Here is a 24919-nt window from a genome sequence, read left to right as displayed (position 1 = left end):
AATCCCCAAAACTTGATTTCCAAACCTGCTTAGCGGTTCCCTGAGAATACAATTTATTTCAAAGAGAAAGTGTCAACAATTAAGTTGGTGAGTTCATAAGTGGTTTAGAAAAATTGTATGCCATTCCAAATTGAGTGTATGTTTTCCAAGAAAATCCCTTATTTTCTTATAAAAGTATGAAATGCATGAGAATATTTGTATTGAAAAATGTAGATAGTTGAATCAAGAAAATCCCTTATTTTCCTATTAGTTGTTTGTTTTGTATACAGGAAAATCCCATATTTTCCTAAAGTAATAGTTAGTCTAATGTCCAAGACTAAAAACCGAAAGCAAATGACATGCTTTAGAAGGTTGAAGCATAGATTTATATAACAAAACCTATTAGAAGATTGCAGTTTGTTAGATGAAGAATAGTTTTAATAGCTACTCATTCATCAATAAGAAGTACTATAATAATTGTATATCCGATGAGTTTTATAACCATACTAAACATAATATGCCTGTAGCGACGTTCTTCAGGCGTCGTAGCGTTATGACAAACTGTCACCCCAAAGGACGGACTGTAGCTAACAGTCAGGGCGCGGGATCATGACTTCTCGTATAGATCTATACACATTTGACACGTTCTCCGAACGGGAGACTCTGGTTATAGACAGGACTTCTAGCGACACCTTCTAGAAAAAGGCAGTATTTGAAGATGTACATGTCTCACGGATTCTCAACTAAGTCTGTATTAAAGTAATAGTTTTGTATGCAAAGATTATCTTTTTTCACAATGTTTGACAAAGCATAAATCATAAGTTCTTAAAATGTATAAAACGGTTTAGCAACGAAGGATACTTTGGAATTACTAAATACTTTGAATAAATCTAGTGCATGCAAAGTATGACAAGAGTTTTCACATATTAGTAATGAATCACAAGTGATTCATTTGATAAAAACGAGTAAAGTAAAACTTTATGAAATACACGATAATAACCGTATGTTTACTTGTATTCCCCCCCTAAAAGAGTATAAAAAGCACTTAAAACGTATTTAAAGTGTATTTGTAGGGGTATGAACTCACTTGATAGATTGAAGAAGGTGTGACGAAAACCGAGCAGAACTTTGACTTGAAAAAGCGGATTTTCTCGGGATTCTCGGGAATCTCGGGAGCGTAAAACTTCCTTCGGGGCTTGAGTATGAAAACCGGGGCTTCGGGATAATTATTGCACGGAAAACAAGGCAAAACGCAAGAAAAACGAGAGAAAATGAGCAAGTTTCCCCGGAACCCTCGCATCCCTTTTATAGGGGCTGAGAGGCCTCGGTACGCTGGGCGTACGAGGTTACGCGGGGCGTACTCATGCGTCATGCGTGACCGAGTCCTCGACTGCCTCGGCTTCGGATGGGACGGGGCATAGTCTCGCATAGGGGCGACGTGGACGAACCGGAGCCTAGTCCTTGAGTACGCTGGGCGTACGAGGGTACGCCGGGCGTAACTCGGATGGACCCGGTGACTCACCCTTCAGATAATACCGATTTTTGGATTTAATTTATATATTAATTATTTATCAAACTTCAAAAATTCATAACTCCTTCATACGAACTCCGTTTTCGAGGTTCTTTATATCCACGCGTAGGTGAAACTATGATCTACAACTTTCGTTTAGATTCCGTCGGCAAATTTCGAAATTATTTTTATTATTTATTATTAAAAGGTCGGGGTAAGAAAAGTTCGTTAATAATTCATAACTTTTTCATACGATGTCAGATTTGGGCGTTCTTTTTATGTATGTTTGCAGTTTAATGATATCTATGACTTTCATTTAGACACCTAAGGTCAAAAAGTATTTTATTGAAACTTCGCATTTTTACGTATCTCCATTGCCGGTTTTTGTCTTAAAACTGAGAATGGTCATAACTTCTTCGTTATAACTCGGATTTTAGTGTTCTTTATATGTTTGGAAACCTTAAGACGATATCTACTACATAGTGTACTCCAAACAGAGCTTTTGAATATTTCATTTTTCGATGATATTCTTATTACTTTACAAAGAGGTTACAAGGCTCGATTTTTAATGACCTGAAATATCGGGTTATTACAGGACTTTTGGAATTCAGAGTTCATAGTGGCTATCATGATGCAATGTACCTTCATTGCATCCCGCTCGTGAGTTTCAAAGGCGGTCATTTCAGCCGGAGTAGCGATTTCAGGGTTGATTTTCTTGAGCTTCTCATCGAGGACATACTCTTTGTCCTCATAGCGAGCAATAGTGCGAATGTATCTTATCCATTCGCTAAAGTTCGTCCCATCGAAAGTGACCTTTTGACAAAGGCTCATCAATGTGAATGAACTAGCAGCAGCGTTGTTTGCGTTCTACATCTACAAATAGAAAGGACAAAGATATATTAGAATATGAATCCCTAATTATCACCCAATAAGAAAATTAGGGCTAGGATCCAACAACCATATTTACATATTAGAAAAGGGATACCGTAATCTAACATGCAAACAATTTGAAGGCAAGTGAATGACGATTCACTAATTCTCCATTACGAAAACTAACTTTAAGTTCTAAATGTATTGAGAATTCCTAGGTCTTAATGAGATTCATTGAAACTTTTCAATGGCATGTTTAAATCTCGATATGTCCCTCTTGTTTGTGACTAGGATACCGAGGATCACAAAGCGGGTGTGAATTACCATGCAAATTTACATGGTGCCTTCATTGTAACGATCACCTATTCGATGTGCCGGTAAACCACACACGCTCCATCGAACTATGATAAACAATGAATCACCCTTTTCCACCTTTGCTTAGAACCAATTAGTGTGCCGGTAAACCACACACGCTCCACTAACTTCTTAGCAAGGGTGCAAAGTGTAATTTCATGGGATTGCATCAATTCACTTTTCCTAAAGTAACTAAGATTGGGAAATTTTTGAAAAACATGTAGTTACTTTGTATTTCATATTATACTTTTAATGAGAGATGAGGTTGCCCTATCCTACCCGTTAAGCTAACGACCCTCCACCGATCAAGCAAGCGGTGGGTGTGAGTGTACACCCATTAAGCGTCATTTTATAGGCCGCAACCTTATACCCACCTTATAGATCGGCTTCGTGAATGAGGCCTTGAAACGGTAAGACTAGCATTTTAGTTATACATATATATACATATTAATCTTGTAATATTATATTAGTATAGGGTTGAATTTTTTTAAACTTGTAAAATTCTAGGGTTTGAAATTTAAAATTGTCTAAATTAAACTTTTAATCACAAAACATAAATTTCAAAACTTGAGGGCAAGTTTTAAACATTTAAAACATGGAGGATCAAATAACAAATAATCTTAATTAACAATTAATTCCATAATTATCCATATTTGATTTATTTAATGATTTCTTGCAAAATAATTAACCAATTTAATCAAAATAATTAATTAATTATCACATAAGGAAATTAAATATTTTATTAATTGATAAATATCTTTAATTAGATCAAGATTATAGTCATATATATCAAAAAATCGGATTAGGGTTGATCTAATATGATAAAGGCAAGTTTCCATAAGATAAATATCAAAAAATCTCGATTTTGGCCCTTCCTGACGCTCAGACTCGCCGAGTTCCCAACTGGACTCGCCGAGTCAGGCCAACTCGTCGAGTCCACCATGGGACTCGTCGAGTTCATGACACAGAAACACAAAATTCGAATTTTGCAAGCAAGAAACAAACAATCATGCATCAATTTAATAGAAACCAATCTAGGCTCTGATACCACTGATGAGTTTTGGCCATATAAACATTCCTATGTGCACATAGAAACCCTAATGCTTGGATCTAGGTTTCTCTAATTAAACATGCATTGGATCCAAGACTTCTAATGACTAATGGAGTATAAGAACAATACACAATCAGAATTAGATGCTTACCTTGAAACACTTGTTTGATCTTCTTGTTCTTGGAGCTTTAGAGTCACAAATGTCACTCCTCTAATGGCTTACAAACACCAACTAACAAGAGGATGATTTGAGAGAGAGGAAAGGGAATAGAAATCGGCCAGGGTTTCTTTGCTTTAGTAGAGGTGTCGATTTCCCTTGCCCCAAGGGTCTATTTATACTTGTAAGGCTCCTAGGGTTTCACCCTTAAACCCTAGTTGGATAATCTTTACTTAAAGCAATCCAAATCCTTTCCATGATAAGCTCTTGGACGATTTGTGGCTTATCCCAAGCCCTAGAAATCGTCCAACCCTATCCATAAAGGATTTACAGCCCAAAGTGTAACTATCAAACAATTGACAGTTTATACCCTCTTATTTAATTAATCTCTTTAAGTCACCAAATTAATTCTAATTAATTTATGAATTATATTAATCAAATAACAATATTATTATTCCTTATATTATTATCATAATATATTAATAATATTTATTCTCTCATAATAAATCATCCTGTCAAGTTGCTATGGTGAAGGCAACCCAAAAGGACCATGCACAATCGGGTCAAATACTTGCCTAATATAGTTGCAGCCTTAGACACTATTCCAACAGTTTAACAGCAGCATTAATTGTCATTTTTTACTGACATGTTTCTTCCTATACATAAAGCAAGAAGGTTTCATTTCAACGGTGGCAGAAGCAACCACCTCAGCAGTTGAAGAACGAATCAAGATAGCCATTCCTAATTCATAGTATGTGCACATGACACATCACTTTATCTAATTTTAGCTAACATACATGGCCAATTTAATATGTCATACGTGCAATGCTTCAACAAAGGAATTTTTGTCACAGAGGAGGCTGTTATAATTGGTTCTATCAAGAAATGGTACTTTCAATCTTAAAATCTTAAACTAATCAGATTGATCTGGGAATATTTCAGCAAAAAAGCAAAGGGTAAACAGGGGAAATTTGGTCAACATGTGCAATTATGTCACAGTGGAGGTTGTAGGGGCAATCGATCAGTTGTAAAAATCAATTTGAAGTCTTTAATCGGATGAGGAGGAAAGGAAAATCGGTCATATGAGAAGGAATGGAAAATCGATCGACTGTAAAAATCGATTTGAGTAGATGAGTGTTGATCGATCGAACCCAATATCAAATCCAAGAGAGCTTATGCCGCTTTTGTAACTTGTTATTTCTTACAAGTATATTTACAATTACATGAAAGTAACTTGTTATTTCTTACAGGCATACTAAAAAAAATACTATAGTCAATAAAGTAAATGTTACAGAACATAAAACAGAGTATGAAAGCACAGGACTACATCCTTTCATTTGAAACATAATATTTTTAGCAGAACAATATTTTACGAAGAAACTTCAGTACAAGAGGCACCTACCAGAATTCAAGATAAATATAATTAGTTACCATATGATTAGATACTATAAAAGTAAAACTCCATTAAAAGTACCAATTACAGCACCTGAGGGACATATGGGTATGATCTTTTTTTCAATTTCAAAGTTGCTAGAGGGAGATAATGTAATTGTTCCTTTCCCTAGGTTCATTTCACATTATAATTTCGACTAGGGGATGCTTGACAATTATATTTCACGATATGCATTGCTCGCCATTCACTTTCTTCACTTCCTCTTCCAAGGTGCGACATTTATCTATACGTTCAATCTGAAATCATAGTGGTTATCTAATCTTAAAAAACAAAATACAAACCCAAAACAACAGCAAATGTAGTATAATGAAGTACTTACCATCAACAACCATGTGGATTAAGAGCACAGGGGCACCAAAAAAAGATAAATCTGAGTTAGGAGATGGAAAGAACCAAGAATGGTGTGGAACAAAACCTGAAGAAATCGAAAAATTGAAACATTCAAACCAATCCCATAAGTTAGTTCGAAATCTCAATAACAACCCATTAAGTTGATCAAAATCAATAATTTGAATCGATATTCAAACACAAAGAGGCTTCTTCATTGAATAGTGGATACTTGAATTACGATTGAGAGACATAAGGAGGATGAGAGAATATAGATGTGTGTGCAGGTAGTATACGGTAAATAATAAAAGCAGAAAGAAAACTGATATCATGCCTTCTTGATTTGCTTGCAATTTAAATACACAATAGAAGAATAAATCACAAAATCAGAAGTTTTATGTGTAAAATCGAACTAATAAGGGTTGTGATAGAAACAAAAACTGCAATAAAAATAACAACATAGGCTATAATGGTTCGTTAAAAAAAGCAATAAGCAGAAGTATACCTGTAAATATTCTAAAACACGAGGTAAAATTAGAGGTTCGTTCAACCTTCATGGGATAGTACAGTCCAGATTTTTGAACCTGAAAAAAAAATGTGGTTCTTTAACATTCTTGAGAAGAAAACCCTAAAATCAAACCAACTAAAAGAATGTTAGGAACACTCTTAGAAGACTTCAAGATTACTTGAGCCCTAGCACATGAAATCGAAACCCACACCAAAATCGGTTAACACAAGGACAAAAAGAAGACTGAAGTTTGAGTTCTTTGGACATGAAAAAAGACGGTTCGTTCAACATTCTTTAGAAGAAAACTCATAAATCAAACCAAGTAAAAAAAACAAATCGTTCTCCTCTTTATTCAGTACAATCTTGGAAGATTTCAATATTTTTTGAGCCCTAGCATTGAAATCAAAACCCAAACCAAAATTAGTAAAAACAGGACAAAAGGAAGGAGATTTTTGTTGCATATTCGCTGATGGGGTTTAACGTACGTAAATCGATGGGTGTAACGACTGTCGTGACGAAAGGTGAGGGATTTGGTCGAGACTTTTGTGGCGTCGTTAATGGCTTGCGAGAGGAGGAGGGGGAGAGTTTTGTATCTTCTATGGCTTCCGAAAGGAAGGATGTGTTTGAACGACGGAAAGAGTAGAAAGAAAGATTAGGGAAAATTGTAAATTACCTTATTTCCGTATGCATACATACATTTTTATGTGTTTCTTGATTCTCATTGGTTGAAACCTTTTCACACGGATTACAAATAGCAAAATCCTAACCGTTCATTCTAGATGCAAAGGTCCAGAACTCATCTCCTTGTTTTTTAAGACAATGTCTTAAATTTTTAAGGGCCCACATTTATAAACTCTTTATAAGATGGTATAGATATGCCAAATACAACGCCATAAAAAGGCCCAAGCCCATCATGACCGAAATGACCATAGTGATTTCGGTCCTTACAACCGAAAACATAATAAACCCAATAATAAAATACCATTCTAAGCCGAAGAACAAATAACAATATAAGCCAACATAAACCACAAAAATATGACCCAACAAGGTAACGAGAAGCTCTACGCTTTAACCATCTCATGATTGCCTTAAAACTTCCCGAATAAAAATCCAATTTCCATAAAAGCCTGAACTGAAACTTTACCGAAATACCCCTTGGCTCTAAAACACAAATCAAACACCCAGATCATCTAAATTACATCACCCACGCCCAAACTGGAATGATTCGTTTCTTTCATATCTTTGGATGTAGATGCTTCGTGATCAACAACAGAGACCAACTCAACAAGTTTGCACCAAAGTCTGACGAAGGTATCTTCCTTGGTTATTCTACTAACAAGGTTGCATATCGAGTGCTCATCAGAAGAACAAGGTTGATCATCGAAAGCTTCGATGTGAAATTTGATGACTCCCACATCCACAGTGCACCTCCATCCACCGAAACCACTGCAATCATGGAAAGTGACATTCTAGCCACTTCCGGACCTCTGAATCTAGTTGAAATCAATTATGATGATCTGTTTGATCCCATTGAAACGGCGAAACTATCCGAAGTTCTAGTGTCACCCGCAGCTCAACAACAACATGCCGACGAATCTGGACCATCTATATCTGAAGTAGTATCGCTCAATACTTCCATCTCTTCGGTTGAGGGGGAAAACTCTACTCCGGATCATTTTGCAACTGTTGAGGTTCCAGTACCTAGGGGGAACCTCAATCTCTGTCGATTCCTCAAGTAAATTCTGCTCCAATAGATCAAGATGATTCAGCAGGATGCTCTCAAATCCAGGAGGAACTGCCTTCTCCAACCGCAGATTCCTCTGACATCTAAGATATTCCTTCTACCGCAGCTGTTGATCATCTGATGCCACGTCTTCATGTATGGACAAGAGACCACCCACCAGGTCAAATTATTGGCAACCCATTCGCAAGTATCCAGACTCGGTCTTCGAAAGACTTATCTGACCACTGCCATTATGCAGCATTTATGTCTTCGGTTGAACCTAGAACGATCAAAGAAGCCTTGCTTGAACCAGACTGGATCGCTGCAATGCAAGAAGAATTAGAAGAATTTGAAAGAAACAAAGTATGACAACTTGTTCCTCTTCCACAAGGTCATACTATTGTTGGTACAAGATGGGTTTTCAAGAACAAGCTAGACGAATCAGGCTCAGTCATCCGAAACAAGGCAAGACTTGTTGCCAAGGGTTACAGTCAACTAGAAGGAATTGACTACGATGAAACTTATGCTCCGGTAGCACGCATGGAAGCCATCCGGATCTTTCTAGCATACGCAACACACAAAAATGTCAAGGTACACCAAATAGACGTTAAGAGTGCTTTCCTCAATGGTGAACTAAAAGAGGAGGTTTATCTTCAGCAACCTCCTGGCTTTGAAAATGTTGAATTTCCAGACCACTGCTATAAGCTTGAAAAAGCAGTCTATGGTCTGAAACAAGCCCCAAGAGCTTGGTATGAGACACTCTCTGAATTTCTTGTCTCATACGGGTACAAAAAAGGAGTGATTGATCCCACATTATTCAGAAAAGCAAATGGTGACAACCTTATGTTGGTACAAATATATGTGGATGATATTATCTTCGGATCGACTGATCAAGGAATGGTGGATGAATTTGCTAAGCTCATGACCAACAAATTCAAAATGAGCATGAATAGAGAGATTAATTTCTTTCTAGGTCTTCAAGTCAAACAAATTCAGCAAGGAATTTTTGTTCATCAAGAAAAATACACCACCGAACTTCTGAAGAAATATTCAATGGACAACTGCTCTTCTGCTAAGGTCCCTATGGCCTTCGGTTATAAGATCTCTATTGATCCCTCTGGTGAATCTGTGGATCACAAGACTTATAGAGGTATCATTGGTTCGCTGATGTACCTCACCGCAAGTAGACCTGACATTGTCTTCGCAACTGGTGTGTGTGCAAGATACCAGGCTGATCCAAAAGTGTCTCACATGACCGCAGCCAAACAAATTCTTCGGTATTTTAAAGGAAGCAAATCTATGGGCTTATGGTATCCCGCAGGCAACGACTTCAGTCTTCAAGCCTTCACCGATGCGGATCATGCAGGTTGCAAGTTCGATAGAAAAAGTACATCCGGTGGATGCCAATTCCTAGGAGGAAGACTTGTAAGCTGGTCCTCAAGAAAACAAACGTGTGTATCTCTATCTACTATAGAAGCAGAATAGGTGGCCGCAACCAGCTGCTGTTCCCAAGTTCTTTGGATGAAGACACAATTGTTAGACTACGGGTATAGAATGCTGCGGATACCAATTTACTGTGACTCTGAAAGTGTTATAACAATCTTTCATAATCCTATTCAGCACTCCAAGACAAAACATATTGAGTTACGGTATCATTTCATCAAAGATCATATTCTGAAAGGTAATATTGAACTCATCTTTGTTCCTACTCATGAAGAGATTGCTGATGTGTTCACAAAAGCTCTTGACTCTACAAAACTCAATGCATTCTTACAAATGTGGGGAATGATGAATCCGGACCCATAATTCTTTATGAAGTGTTAGCTACCGCAGACCATCATTGGTCTCCATTGTGGTTCTAACTGAGAATTACATATGATAGATGGTTTTGATACCGCAATCTAGGTACCGCAACCATATATCATACGTATCTCTCATGGGTTGTAATGTTCTTTTATTTCTAACTCTTTGTACAAGTGTTTTCTCACAGATTCTCACTGAAATCTTTCTTTGCTCATCCGCGATGAAGTTTCTCAACCGCAATCACCTTAAATAAATTCCAACAGATCATTAACTCTCGAATCCTTGTGTGCTATTTAATGATCCTTCATTAAATAAAATACAAACATTCCCTTTAGAAACTGTCACATTCTCTTTCTGAATAAACCCAAGATCAGACCTATTTTAGGGATGATGACAAAAAGAACGATTCCCAAATCAATCAATCCTCAACTTGTCCTTTCCTCTCCCAACCACATCCCATCAGCCACAACTTTCTCTCTCCTCACCCCACGTTTACCTGACGTATTACCATGCGTCTAATCCGCCATTAAATGAAAACCCACTTTTAAGATTTCTCAAAATCTATCCAAAAACCGTTTCATATTCGTGTGACTGAGATTCAATCCCAGAATCATTGATTCCCCCTAAAAACCCCATTCAACTTCTTACCCCCTTTTATCTTTTACCTAGGGTTAAAATTCTTTTACCCCCTTTATAAACCCATCTTCTTCACTAAAATCGTTTACGCTCTCTGTTAATCGATTATTCTCTATTCTCTCAAAACTCCAAAAAGCTCTCAAAAACTCCAATCTCACATCTCTCAATGGCGAAATCATGTGCATCAAAGAAGCAATCCAAGGCTTCAGGCTCCATGTCTCAAACTGGTTCCACAACACCATCAATCTCTTCAAGCAACTTCCGTGCAGTGTTTGAAGATCATCAATCGTATAATGCTCCAATAAAACTGATGATCAAGCACCTCAAGAATCACATCCTATTTGGCCCATTCGACGCATTCACTGATGTTGTTCCCGTTTCTACACTCTTCAAGTGTGTTTTTTCTGCATACAGACCACTGGAAAACCCACAAGAAGTGCATCTTAACCTCATCAATGATTCTTTGGTCATCTTGACCAAAGAAAAGTTCTTGAATGCCATAAACCTTTTGATTCATCCATCCATCAAGTTCTTCACACCATCCTTATCTGACATCACCACCGCACTCTACCAAATGGGTTATCAGAAACTGATCCGAGGGATTGGTGAGTTCAAGAAGAACCAACTGCCTGCGGTTTGGCAGTTCGTATGCCACTTTGTCATCCGATGTCTGTCTGGCAGGACCGGAGGCATCGACAACATGGGCTTAAAGCTGTTAGAATTGGTATGGAGCATCTTCACAGGCCACGATGTCAACTACGGCCAAATTCTTTGGGATGATTTCCTCCAGTACATTCCCAATGAGCACCCCAGAGAGAACCCAACCGAGCTCACCTTTGCTCGATTATGGTCTCTATGCATTTCTGATCTACATGCGGATGCTGGTCTCAATATGGGCAGTGACATCAACTTTTTTGTCACCAAGGATCTCAAAAGGTACACTCCTTCATCTGATCAAACTCTATTTAGACCTATCCGCAGGCTCCCCATTCACATCCTTACCTTGCTTGGTCTTGAGATTGCTGATGTATCAGATCACATAGAGGCTACGGAGGGTATTATCCCATACCCTTCTACCCCACCTCTTCCTTCTACAACCATTCTCCCTGAGGGTACCGCAGCCCCCTCTGCCACTACACTTTCTAACATTTCTCAACGGAGAACACTTAATTGTACTAGGTTTAGAACACTCAAATAGACCCCAAACAGACCCCAAACAGTGCCCTCCTACCTTAATTGTACTAGGTTTAGAACACTCAAATAGACCCCAAACAGTGCTAAAAGTTAGCAAAATGAGGCTATCTTAGATAGATTTAAACAAGTGTACATGATAGAAAATTTTGGGTTGTCACAGGTGGGAGCACCCGATATTGTTTGATCGTGGGATCTTAGTCCAATAAGCTCAATGTGGTGGTAATTGGGTAGGAAGATTGTGGGATGGCTAGGTAATCCAGTGATTATGAAGTTATCAGAATACAGATGAATCCAAGTGAAGGATGGTCATTTGGGGCTGCCGAGGATAGTTCCAAGTGCGATCCACTTTAGAATTTGTGCCCATGTTAGAGTTTTGGATCGGTATATATGGAGGGAGCACCAGGATTCCTTGAGGTTGTGAAGAATCCAAGATAGGTCAGTATTGTGAGTGTGGAGCAGACTACCATGTGGTCGACAGGGCCTTTCAATGTATGTTCAATAACTGTGATCCTATATATTTTATTTATGATTCTATTTTTGTACCTTTCAATGTATGTTCTGTGATCCACGAATAAAGCCACAGCCCGATGTTTCTGCCGCCAGCCGGGGGTGTGACACATACCTTTCCCCAAAATATGGTTTCATGTCCTTCCATGAAACATAAGTGTCATGTAAACCAAATTGACTACCACCTTCTCTAGTTTCATAATCAATATCCTTTTCATAAGTGTCATGTTCAATAACTGTGATCCTATATATTTTATTTATGATTCTATTTTTGTACCTTTCAATGTATGTTCTGTGATCCACGAATCCCGACGTTTCTGCCGCCGGCCGGGGGTGTGACACATACCTTTCCCCAAGATATGGTTTCATGTCCTTCCATGAAACATAAGTGTCATGTAAACCAAATTGACTACCACCTTCTCTAGTTTCATAATCAATATCCCTTTCATAATCATAAAAGCCATCACCATTAATTGCTTCGTCATCAACATCTTGTTTTTCTTTAGTCAAAGGCACATGACAAATCATAAAGAAAAACATAATAGGAACCTTCAAATGTCGAGAACCCGATTACTTACCAGCATCATTGCCACCTAATTCCTCATCTACCAAAATGCTTTATCATCTTCGTTACTTAGAGTTTGTTCTTCTAACTCTCTCTACAAATTAGAATAATAGCTACATCTATAAACCAAATCAAATACATGTAAACACAATAAACTAAGTCAACATAAACATACCAATAACCAATTTCCGAAATAGGTTAATCACAAACATACATTCCATTCATGGAGTTTTCATTTGACAATGTTGCTTCATATATGGGACTTCCATTCGATGGTCTTCCTTTCTCTATTACCACCAAAGAATGAATCTTTAATATACCGTAAGATTGAATATTTCTTGAGTCTATCGTAAGCAATAAACAAATCGTAATGTTCTTCGTCGTTCCATATTGGAGGTATGGTGATTGAATGAGGCTTATTTGGCAAAGGGTTTTAATGAGATTGAATCATTAGCTAAGGAGAGAAGGGCTACTAGAAGGTAATCAGACGAACTGGTTAATTGATCCTAATTATAAGAAATTGAAAAGATAATGATTTAAATGAAAAATGAAAAAAATATCATGTCAAAATGACAAATAAAAGTAAGGACTTTTATATGGTTTATCTTTAGATTTAAGAAAAAAAGAAGTTAAGGGGGTGTTTGAATTAACTTTTTAGCTTATTTGTGGTGGGAATAAACAATAAACATGATGAGAAATGCTTATTAAAATTAGCTTATTTAGCTTAATAAATTGGATTTTATCCAAACAATCAAATTAGAATAATACATCTTTTTTTATTATCCACACACCCCCTGCAAACCAAAGTTTTCTAAAATTAAGGGGTTTGCACCGGTAGCAGATTATAAACCGACCAAAAACCCAAACTCGAAGCGGATATAAATTATATACGATCCTTCATATCCCCCCGTCATCCTTCAGTAACCACACCGGCGACATCGTCACACTCATTGATTCCCCGATGACAGCTGAAGTGGCCAACGGCGCTGTGGCGACCCTGTCCTCTTACCCTAAGGGCGACGTTAACAACAATACGAATACGAATCAGGCGTCGAAGAAATCACGAGAAACTGACCGCCGTCGGAGGCGGCGTAAACAGAAAAAAAACAAGTCCGTTGGAGGTGAAGAAACCAACAACGATGCTTCCGCTAAGGACGATGGTGCCCTTACCGGCGATGATAACGCAAAAGAGAACTCCGATCCTCAGAAGGTATTACCTCATTACATTTTCGTCTTAGGGTTTTGTAAATTGTAAATTTGTTTTGTTTTTTTATGATTGGATGTTTGAACCTGCCACAAATTAGGGTTTTGAGTTCATTGTTGCGATAGATTCACTAATGCATCCTTTCAGTTACTCAATAGCTTGATTGGTTTCACTTTTTAGATGACTGTACACATTACTAATGTGCACTAAATGCCTGTGAATTAGAAGTTGTAATCTTGAATCTGGATATTACTTTTTTCCAAGTTTTATTCTACAAATTAGTCGAGAATCAACCTCAAATGCTATACTTGGTTTGGATTTGGTTTGGGTTCTATTCATTTTGTAACATAGTACTATAATGTACTTAAACAATTACATATGCTGCTATCTATGCACGGGCAAAAGTGCTACTAGATTTCATAAGATTATGCCCATTGTCAAACAACTTGCAGTTCTCCAATAAGAATCGGATCTATCATTTTGTTCTTGTTGGAGAGTTGACTCTTGATGGAGAATTGTAAATTGTTTGACAATGGACATAATCTTATAAAATCTAGTACATCTTTCTGGGCTTGTTCACTTCTAATCAATGTGTTAGTTTGTGTTTGTTTGGATGGATTGACAAGTAATGGGGCAAAAAAGTTATATAAGTCGTTATAATTGTTTCAAAGATAATGATTAGTCAATCTAATAATAACAATAATAATGTTTTTGATCAAAGAAACTTGTCAATAATTACAAGAATTGTCTGCTTTCATACAAGGTTTTGGAGCAAGTTGAGATTGAGTATGTCCCAGAAAAAGCAGAACTAGATGGCTATTTCGATGATGAATTCAGGAAGATCTTTGAGAAATTCACTTTCAAAGAAACTGCTGCCTCTGAGGTAGAAGCAATCTCTATCTTTCACTTACATTTCAAATCCTTAATGCCTTAATTGCTTTGTTCATGTTATTCTGATGTCACCCTTTGTTTCTTTATACAACTCATTCAGGAAAACGATAAGACTGAAGAGACTGCTGCAAATGCAGCATCAAACAAGAAAGCTAGTTCAGATTCAGAGGAAGAAGAACAAGATGTTCAACTGAAGGACAAAAGTGGCGTTTCTAATAAAAAGAAAAAGGTTAAACATTGTGCTTTCTTTATTGTTTTTGGCTGGATTTTTGTTGTTATTTCTCAACATGGTGCTAATTTATTACATTCTTAACCAGCTTCAAAGAAGGATGAAGATTGCTGAACTGAAGCAGATAAGCACAAGACCAGATGTAGTTGAGGTAGGGATCGAGTTTTCTCTAATGCATTAGTATGATTAAATGCAAGAAACATTATCCTACTTTCATTGATTTGCTTATTATAGCCTCCTACTTTCATTTCTTCATATTAAAACATTATAGATAAAAAAATCTACCCAATTATAGCAATCCTATCGAAATAAAAAGTAATTTTCACTGCTGTAATGGGATAATTTTCAAGTTGTAATAATGTCCTAATAGAAAGAAATGAAAGTAGGATGCTATATGACTTGAATAATTAAAGGGTGTTTGGGATTTCATCTCAAAACAACTTATTGACTTATTGGCTTTTTGAAAAGTCAATAACTCAAAGAAAGTGTTTGGCAAAAAGAAAAGGTCTTTTAAAACAACTTCTCATTAACCCTTCAAACAGGAGATTTTAAGAAGCTAGAATTTGTAACTTTTCTAAACTCCTTGACTTTTTGAGTTATAAAAGTCAATATTACCTTAAAATACCCTTAAGCTAAGACAAACACTTTAAAAAAAACAACTTATTGACTTTTTCCTACCACAAAAACTAATCCGAACACTTTTTTAAAAACTCCTTTTCCTACCACATAAGTCAATAAGTCATTTTGAGGATCAAAATGAAATCCCAAACACACTCTTTTACATTTATCCACTCATATCATCTTCTGCTTTGTGCTGACATCACCATATGATACCTTGTTACGAGTTTCAGGTGTGGGATGCCACATCAGCTGACCCTAAACTACTGGTTTTCCTCAAATCATATCGCAACACAGTTCCTGTTCCAAGACATTGGTGTCAGAAGAGGAAGTTCTTACAGGTGTGTAATTACCATAATACCCTCCAAGAAATTTTTACTATTGTCAGCATAAGTTGCATTGATAGATGTATTTAAAGTTTAAAAATTAAAAATAGGTTCTTATAAGAGTGAATACTTTAAAAATACTTAAAAATGAGGGTTAAGAGAGATGGGTGATGAGGTTTTGTCTTATATTGTATATATGTGGTTGTTGCAGGGTTAAAACGGATGTGAGAATGATGGAGGCTGGACATGTATGTGTTTTACAAAGGGAACCATTTCATGGTTTCTCTTTTAAGCACTTACTATATATATATATATATATATATATATATATATATATATATATATATATATATAGTGATGAATAAATAATTAGTCACACTCAGAGTGTTGGGGATATTTTTATAAATGTTGTAAATTGTAATTTATGGTTTTATTATTTTATATTTTTAGTGGATCTCATCATGTTTTGAATCGTGTGGCAGGGGAAAAGAGGTATTGAGAAACAGCCTTTTCAACTTCCTGACTTCATTGCAGCCACTGGGATTGAGAAAATTAGACAAGTAAGATTTATTTATTTATTTAATTTTTAATATTTTTTTTACTCTAGTAACATCTTTTCTTGCTCTGGTTTGTGGATTTTGATGGAATTCAATGGAATCGGAATTTGGGATTCCATTCCATTGCGTGTTGACAGAATCCTTTGAATTTTGTGTTTGATTGATTTTACCCTTTGTGGGAATGGCGGAAGGAATTCAGTTCCATTTTTTCTTTTTTAGTAAATTACCGAAGTACCCTTGTTATGTATATGTTGTAATATATAAAAACAAAATTCAGTTACATATATACTTTGCAAAAAATAAAAAAATTCTATCTTGGTTTGGAATTTAAAATTACAATATGACTGATCTATATCTATGTAATTTCTAATTATTGATTTCGTTGTTTTTATTAGATTTCAGTATTATTTTTTAAGCATAAGTAGAATATGTGTTCTTTATTATAACCTAACCTTATTTGAATTTTAATGATCTTCGTCTTGTTTAATTTTGAATTTTATAAAAGTTCATTTATTATAATAAATCTCTAAATTAGAGCCAAAACTATACTTTGTGTTTTTTATTCATTTATTTTTAAAATTTTCTCAACTGCTTTCTTGCATCTTTTGACAGGCTTACATTGAAAAGGAAGACAATAAGAAGCTTAAACAGAAGCAACGTGAGCGAATGCAACCCAAAATGGGAAAAATGGACATTGATTATCAGGTTTTTTTATATTTATATTTTTATTATATATACTAAAAATTATAATATCCTCAATGATTCCTTTATTTTAACCATTATATGATCATTTATGTTACAGGTACTTCACGATGCTTTCTTCAAATACCAAACTAAACCAAAGCTGACATCACATGGTGACCTCTATCATGAAGGAAAAGAGTTTGAGGTAATATAATTAATAAATATAAAAAATGTTTTTATCAATATGATTTTCTCACATGTTAAATTAATTATACAGGTAAAACTTAGAGAGATGAAACCAGGAACCTTATCACATGAACTAAAAGAAGCTTTAGGCATGCCAGAAGGTGCTCCTCCTCCATGGCTTATTAACATGCAGGTAAATAAATTATAAATAAACCTTTTTTTTTTTTTTTTTTTTTAAATTATTATTTGATGAATCATTTAATTTGTAATATGCAGAGATATGGCCCTCCACCTTCTTATCCACATTTAAAAATTCCTGGTTTGAATGCTCCTATTCCACCTGGAGCCAGCTTTGGTTATCATCCTGGAGGCTGGGGTAAGCCACCTGTTGATGAGGTATGTTATTATTTATTTATTTTTTTTCATTTTTCTAGCTTCTTTTTGTATATATAACTTTTTTTTTTATTGATTTAAGTTTGGGCGCCCTGTTTATGGTGATGTTTTTGGACAACAAGAAGAATTGCCCAACTATGAGGTACTCCTACTCACATCATTATTATTATGCTCCTCATGCCACATCAGCAATTTATAAACCTATCTACACTACTCATAAACTATGAATGGGTCCCACTCTCACTCCCACTCCCACTCCCACCTAACCTGTATATATTTTTATATTAAATCATAAACATAAGACAAGTATCTACAAAGGAAGCAATTATTTACCTATGTTTATAATGACAAATCTGAAAATAATAATTTTTTTATTCTTTCTAGAATCTTAATTAAAATGTATGCAGAAACGTCCCATTATTTTGGGAATTTTTTTGATAAAATCCTAAATCTGTTCTTTTTGAACATAAAAGTCTTGATTATTTAATATTTTGCACGAAAAAGTCCTTATTTTCATTTTTACAGGAAATGACAGAATATCGCGTAAAGTTAAATAATCGGGACTTTTCTGTTAAAAAAACGCATTTAGGATTTTATCAAAAAAATTCCCAAAATAATGAGACTTTTCTGCATAAAACCCTAAAATGAAAAGAAAAACTTGAAAATAATATTTGGTTAACATTTTTGTTTTCTGTGTATGATTAAATCTATTTCATAAAAAACATTTCTTATGAAATTAATATCAATAATAAGTTGAATATAAGTAAAAAGGTGTAATCTATTCTACATATATTTTATATTTTGTAATAAATTAAGTTAATATAAAATTATTACAGGAAGAGCCAGTGGATAAGACAAAACATTGGGGTGATTTAGAGGAAGAAGAGGAGGAAGAAGAAGAAGAGGAAGTGGAAGAGCAATATGAGGAAGAGGATTTGGAAGATGGCATTCAGTCAGTTGATAGCCTTTCAAGGTCTTATTTTCTATTCCTTTTCCAACCACCTTTTTATTATTATCATTATTATATTATAATAATAAAATGTATTTAAAAAACCGATTCATTTTTTGTTTTTTATTTCTCCTCAGCACCCCAACTGGTGTTGAAACTCCAGATGTTATTGACCTCCGAAAACAGCAAAGGAAAGAACCTGAGAAACCTCTGTATCAGGTATAGCTTTTTCTTTTCATGCTTACAAATGTTTTTATATATATTTTTATATTTAAATAATATATATATCCAGTGGTTTTACTTTTATGATTTATGTTGTTTGATTTGGTAAAAAAGGTGCTGGAGGAAAAAGAAGAGAAGATAGCCCCAGGAACTTTGCTTGGAACTACACATACGTATGCAATCTGCTTTTTTTTTTTATTACTTCAGTAATCAATATAATGCATTTATATGTTCAAAGGTAATTTTTGGAATAAGATCTTTTTGATTTTGGTTTGCAGGTATGTTATAGGAGGTGCACCTCAAGATAAGCCATCTGGTAAAAGGGTATGTGTACTGTACTTTCTACTTTTTATATTTTTTTGGTGCTCGTGATTTTTTTATTAATTAAAAATCATATGGTTTTATGATTTTTTATTTTTTAAAAACAGGTTGATTTGCTTAGAGGTCAGAAAACAGATAGGGTTGATGTCTCTTTGCAGCCCGAAGAGTTGGAGCTCATGGATAATGTTTTGCCTGCCAAGTAAGTGTTGTTGAACATTCATCACCTCATCCCTTTTTTTTTTTTTTTTTTTTTTTTTTTTTTTTTTTTAAATCAATTGAGGAGGGTATTTACGTCATTTTTACAAAACGATAGATAAATCAAGAATCATTATGTAAAAATACTTTTCTTGTGGTTGACAGATATGAGGAAGCTCGAGAGGAAGAGAAGCTTCGTAGTCAAAAGGAGGACTTCAGTGACATGGTTGCAGAGGTGCGTAACCATATATATATATATATATATATATATATATATATATATATATATATATATATACTCATTTTAATTTATTATTTAACAGTAAAATAAAATCATGTATGGGTAAAATAGTCATTTCAAGGATTGAGTACCAAATCCGTAGTTTTTGGATAACTACATGGGCAATCTATACTCTTTTTGTGCCTAACCATATTAGTCATTTTAATGAAATTATCAAAAACAATTTTTAAAAAAAAAAAAGTTAAGGGTAATATTGTCATTTTAGGTTGGCCAGGGTTGTGAAGGGTTACAATACTTGGGGACCAAATTCATTATGTTTAGATAACCACTTGGACGATTTATGTAGTTTTTACTTTTTTTATGCCTTCATGTATATTAATGAAATTATAAATAACAAAAAAATAAAAAAGAAATCATATAAAGGCAATTTTAACTCTTAAGTTCTTCATGGTTTCGATGATATTTAATTTTTTTTGTTCTATATATAATTTGTAGAATGAAAAGAAGAGGAAGCGAAAGATGCAAGAAAAGGACAGCAAATCAAAGAAAAAGGATTTCAAATTCTAGTTTTATTTTCTCCCTACAGGGGTCTTTCTGTCTTTTTACTTGGGGCATAATGTACGAGGTTTTGTGGGTGAGAAGATATGATGAATGTTGTACACTCGTAGATTAATTGTTGTTTGATAATGATTTTACTTTTAACGAGGTTGGATCTCATCCTTGTTTTTACTTTTTTATTCTGAACCCTTGTTTAGGCAGGCTGTGTTTTTGTTGCATTTAGTTTGACTGGATTGAATTTAACTTGAATGATGAATCAACAAACAAACGAGGAAAAAGGGTTTTAGTTAGTTTTAAGGTTTTAACAAAACATATGTAAAAGCCTTAAAGAATAAGAAGAATAACATTAATACGAAAGAATGATCCGAAGAATACAGAGCAAGAAAACTCTCCACAAAGGTTTGATTGTCAAGAGAAGATTGAGAGCCAAGGGTTTAAGAGTTGCTTTGAAAAGACTTTTTATCAATAATGAAACTATCGACCTTTACAACTGAAGGATTGAATATATAGGTTCTAACTTCTCATAGATAAGGATAGAAAAAAAAGGACGAGTTCAAAACACTTAAAGATAAACTTGGAGTAACAATAAAACTAATAAACAATTGGATAAGAAAAAACTGGAAACGTTTTTGACAAGAAAATACATTGCATCATGTCTCCTTGGGTAAGAGAAGCTCCGCCTTTGAATTTGGAGTAGTCTCTTTCCGGTGTTTATGAACTGCACTTCATAAGATAGGGACGATTGTCGAAGTTGAGTCGATGCTCGAATGAATATTTTGAAATGTAAAGATGAAATCGATGGTAGTTCCATGTATACGGGTCTGATCTAGCAAAGTAGAAAGCTCTAATGGCCCACGAGGGATGAGCATGTATAGCACCTGAAACAAACACATTGCTAAACTTTGGTTAGTAGCATGATTGTGAACAAACTCAACTGCTAGTTTCATTTCCCATGTGTTGATGTTATTCCTAACGAGACTGCTTAATATATTATCCAAAGCTTTGTTAGTAACCTTGAGTCTGATGTGGATGATATGTCATGCTCATATCGAGATTAGCGTGCAACAGTTTCCACACCAATTGCCAAATATGGCCTAGGAAATGCGTGTGTATATCTGTTAGACACAATGGAAGTAGCTGTGAAGACAACAAAATTCCTTGAAGAATAACTAAGCCACTGTAACTACATTTGTTGTCTGCTTACAAGGAATAAAGTGAGCCATTTTCGAGAAATGATCGACCACTACAAATATCGAATCAAAGCCTGTTTGTGTTATTGGCAAGCCCAAAAGAAAATCCATACTTACATTTGTCCAAAGTTGGTAAGTTTTTAGACTTGTTGCAACACCACAATCATTCTTAGGCACATGCTAGTCAATCATTAGAAAATATAGTTGATCAGACTATATCCTCCCATATTTGACTATATGTCTCTAAGCCTAATTGTGTTGTTCAACAATCGTAATATTTTTATTCTGTCATAGTGACACTGATTTTAGTATGAATGCAAGTACGTATACTTAGTTAAAAATTTTACTATTTAAAAGTATAAACTCTTGGTCAGAGTATTTTAATCCCGTTGTGTTTATAGTTTGTATATCTTTTATGGGTTGATATACACAATTCAATCAATGCTCTGATACCAATCTGTCACACCCCAAAACCGGAACGTCGGAAACGTTCTCAGGTGGAGGACGTCATGTACAGTATCACAACAAAGCATAGTAGTAAACAAGCAACAACATCATCCATTGCATTAATAATATAATTGTATACAAGGGTGTTCTGTGAAGTTTTATAAGACACCATAATATGAATCAAAATAAAAGACGTGTCTTGAACACGTTCCGTCTTCTCAAAAATCTGGTCGACTGCACCTGTCTATGATGACCTGAGAATACAAGTTATTTTGAAACAGTTTATCAGCATAAAAGCTGGTGAGTTCATAAGCATTTTAGTGTCGTTGTTTGGATGAAAATGTTTGTAAGTGTTTGATGTATAAGTTTGTAAATGTTTGTAAATGTACAATGTAAATGTTTGTATAAGTAATTGTATCTCCTAGAAAATCGTATATTTTCTACTAAAAGTAGCCTTCTACCAAGGCATCAAAGTTGTGCATGTTTGTTTGTCGTAAAAGTGTGTAATTTTCCCAAGTGTGACTATTATTAACAAAATATAGTTTATACATTATCGTTTATGTGAAAAGATCACAAAGTGAATGCAATGGGAAAATGATTTAGTATTATAGTTTGTATGTAAAAACTACCTTAAACCACTTATCTTAAAGTCGATGAATTATAAGATAAGGTGAGATTTGTAACCATACTGATTGACGGCTGTAAAACACGACGGTGAAAGACGTCGAAATAAAAGTGACATTTGTCACCCCTTGGCTTGGTCGACCGGTGACTGTAGCTAACAGTCGGGGTGCGGGATAGTCTGTCCCGTATAGATCTATACACACAATGCCCGCTCTCCCTCCAAGAGACTCTGGTTACTAACATGACAACGGTGGAATCCGTGTCATGTGGGGGTGAATCTCATATTCTAAAGATTATACTGGTATATGTTCCTTCTGTTTATTTGCAAATGTATATGTAATGTTTCTCGTAATAGTAAGTTCTCTTAGTTTCTCATCATAGTATAGTTGTATAGTTTCTCATAATAGTATGTTCTCTTAGTTTCTCATCATAGTATATTTGTATCGTTTCTCATAATAGTATGTATTGACTCATGAATGAACTGACTCTTTGTATGCTTCGTTGAACTAGAAGTAATGAATAGTCTCATCCTAAACTATGCATAATATAGTTTACTAGAAGAATTGTTTGTATGATCAAATGTACTGAATTGAGATAAAAGCTTTTATGTCTTATACATATATACATAATATATAACTAATGATCAAACGACACTCGGACAAACAACTGGGTACTCTAAGTCCACAACCAAACAAGGAACAGGAAATAAAGTGAGTTATCAGTCTTAAGTCCTTCAAACCTTACTTATATAACTATATACGTATTAGACATGATATTGACAATATATAAACAAGTTTAAAAAAAAGAAGTTTTTTTAAAACCTTTTGATGAGTTTAAAAACAAATATTGATGAGTTGATGTCACTTTATAAAACGATTTAAAAGTAGTTTGACATATAGAAACAACTTTGGTAAACAATTTAAAGTAGTTTGTTTGATAAAACAGCTGAAAGTATAGTAAATCTATTAGTTTGATAGTTATTAATCACATATGATTGATATAATAACCATAATGTTTCAACTTGTATTCCCCCCATAAAATCATTTAAAATCATTTAAAAGGTACATTAAGGGGTATGAACTCACCTGTAGTGAGTGGTTTGGATGGAAGTGTTGGACAAATAGAAATTTTGGGTTGTCACACCTTAACCTTTGCTCAAATCTATTGACAAACCTTTATGCAAAACCACATAATCCAAAAAGAGATTGTTATCTTTAGAAAATTCATATATTTATGTTGTGCTACAAAAAATTCTCGCGTCAAAGAATTTGTAAGATCTAAAGGAGATGATATGTGATGTTTGCAAAAGAGGAATTAAAAACCAAATTATTGTCGGAATACACCACTACGAATTTAACTACAAAAGGTCTCAATGCCTGCTTTATCACCTGCATAAATGTACTCGACGCACTAGATAACCCAAAGGGCATAATGATCCATTCAAATAGCCCCTCACATGCTTAAATTTTGTTTTCCAATCATCCTTGGATTTGGTTAAGATTTGATGATTACCAATCTTGAGGTATAATTCAGAAAATATTTACGCTTTCACAATATATTTGAGCATAATATCGAATGCGGTATCGGAAAGAGATAGCGGATGATGATCTTCTTGATTTCCCGATTATCCACACACATCCTCCACGAGCCATCTTTTTTGGTAATGATGGATCACATCCATTAGGGAAATATCCCACTTAATTTTTTCTTTTTAATGATTGCCAATTGAAAAGGAAACCAAGGTTATGTATGCAATAAGAATCTCTATCACTTATTTTAACCAAGTTATTTTTTAAGGAGTTGGATTATCTTCATGTTTGAGTCCTAATTCTTCGTTGCTTCCTACAAAATTACATTGTGGCAGCTCCCTAAGTCAATCACAAAGCTACACATTTTACCATTAGTTATACAAGTTAACTAGAAAATGTTAGTTCACAACCAAGGTTCCTTTATATATACAGGAACTAAACACACATGTTGAACTAATAACAACAAACCTCTATCATCGTCGATAAATTCCGTAGGGCGTTCGTTATTACCTTCCTTTGCATCATCGTCATATACCACAGTAGCTTCCTATTATATAGAATCAACAAGGAGTTCGTGTCGAGCATGATTAGGAAATGCAGATTGGCGATGACCTGATTCACTACAAGTGAAATAATGCAAAGAGTTTGGTTGAGAGGAACGATCTAAGCCCTGATCATTTATGGTGTTGTTTGGATGAGATGGTGGTGACTTTTTTCTCTAGATGATGTGTCTATCCCTTCTTTATTTCCAGGATTTTGTATATCCCTTGTCAATCCTGCATTATGAGTCCATGAACCCCAACTCATTGTAGTTAGTTTAAACTAGTTCGAAAATGCAATTGCTCATCGATGAGCCTCTAACACAGTAGTTAAATCAAACTAAGATAAATATGCTTGAATTTAAGGAAGCAAACTTCC

At 34.9% G+C, this 24919-nt stretch overlaps 1 protein-coding gene and 1 long non-coding RNA gene across 3 annotated transcripts; one reads left to right on the top strand and one right to left on the bottom strand.

Annotated features, from left to right (window-relative positions):
• Positions 1-5061: 5061 nt before the first annotated feature.
• Positions 5062-6836, bottom strand: LOC145072741 (uncharacterized). 2 transcript variants are annotated; one of them, XR_013691139.1, is made up of 4 exons: positions 6207-6836; positions 5694-5789; positions 5408-5610; positions 5067-5319 (listed from the first exon to the last, which is right to left on the bottom strand). It is a non-coding gene; the product is annotated as an uncharacterized LOC145072741 (long non-coding RNA). The 2 variants fall into 2 exon arrangements; XR_013691135.1 differs by having other exon boundaries at positions 5062-5610.
• A 6648-nt stretch (positions 6837-13484) lies between these two features.
• Positions 13485-20390, top strand: LOC145049827 (proline-rich spliceosome-associated (PSP) family protein). The gene is made up of 18 exons (XM_078998184.1): positions 13485-13847; positions 14605-14724; positions 14833-14961; positions 15050-15112; positions 15813-15920; positions 16388-16465; positions 17075-17167; positions 17265-17351; positions 17424-17525; positions 17609-17728; positions 17808-17867; positions 18562-18698; positions 18812-18893; positions 19011-19069; positions 19175-19220; positions 19325-19416; positions 19578-19647; positions 20149-20390. Exons 1-18 carry the CDS (start codon positions 13599-13601, stop codon positions 20218-20220), a joined length of 1767 nt encoding a protein of 588 aa, XP_078854310.1. The 5' UTR covers positions 13485-13598; the 3' UTR covers positions 20221-20390.
• Positions 20391-24919: the final 4529 nt, after the last annotated feature.

Source organism: Lactuca serriola, chromosome 1 (assembly GCF_051521515.1).
Source record: "Lactuca serriola cultivar US96UC23 chromosome 1, Lser_US96UC23_V15, whole genome shotgun sequence".
NCBI classification, from domain to species: Eukaryota; Viridiplantae; Streptophyta; class Magnoliopsida; order Asterales; family Asteraceae; genus Lactuca; species Lactuca serriola.
The sequence above is the reverse complement of the archived record's forward strand: the minus strand, read 5'-3'. Positions and strand labels throughout refer to the sequence as shown.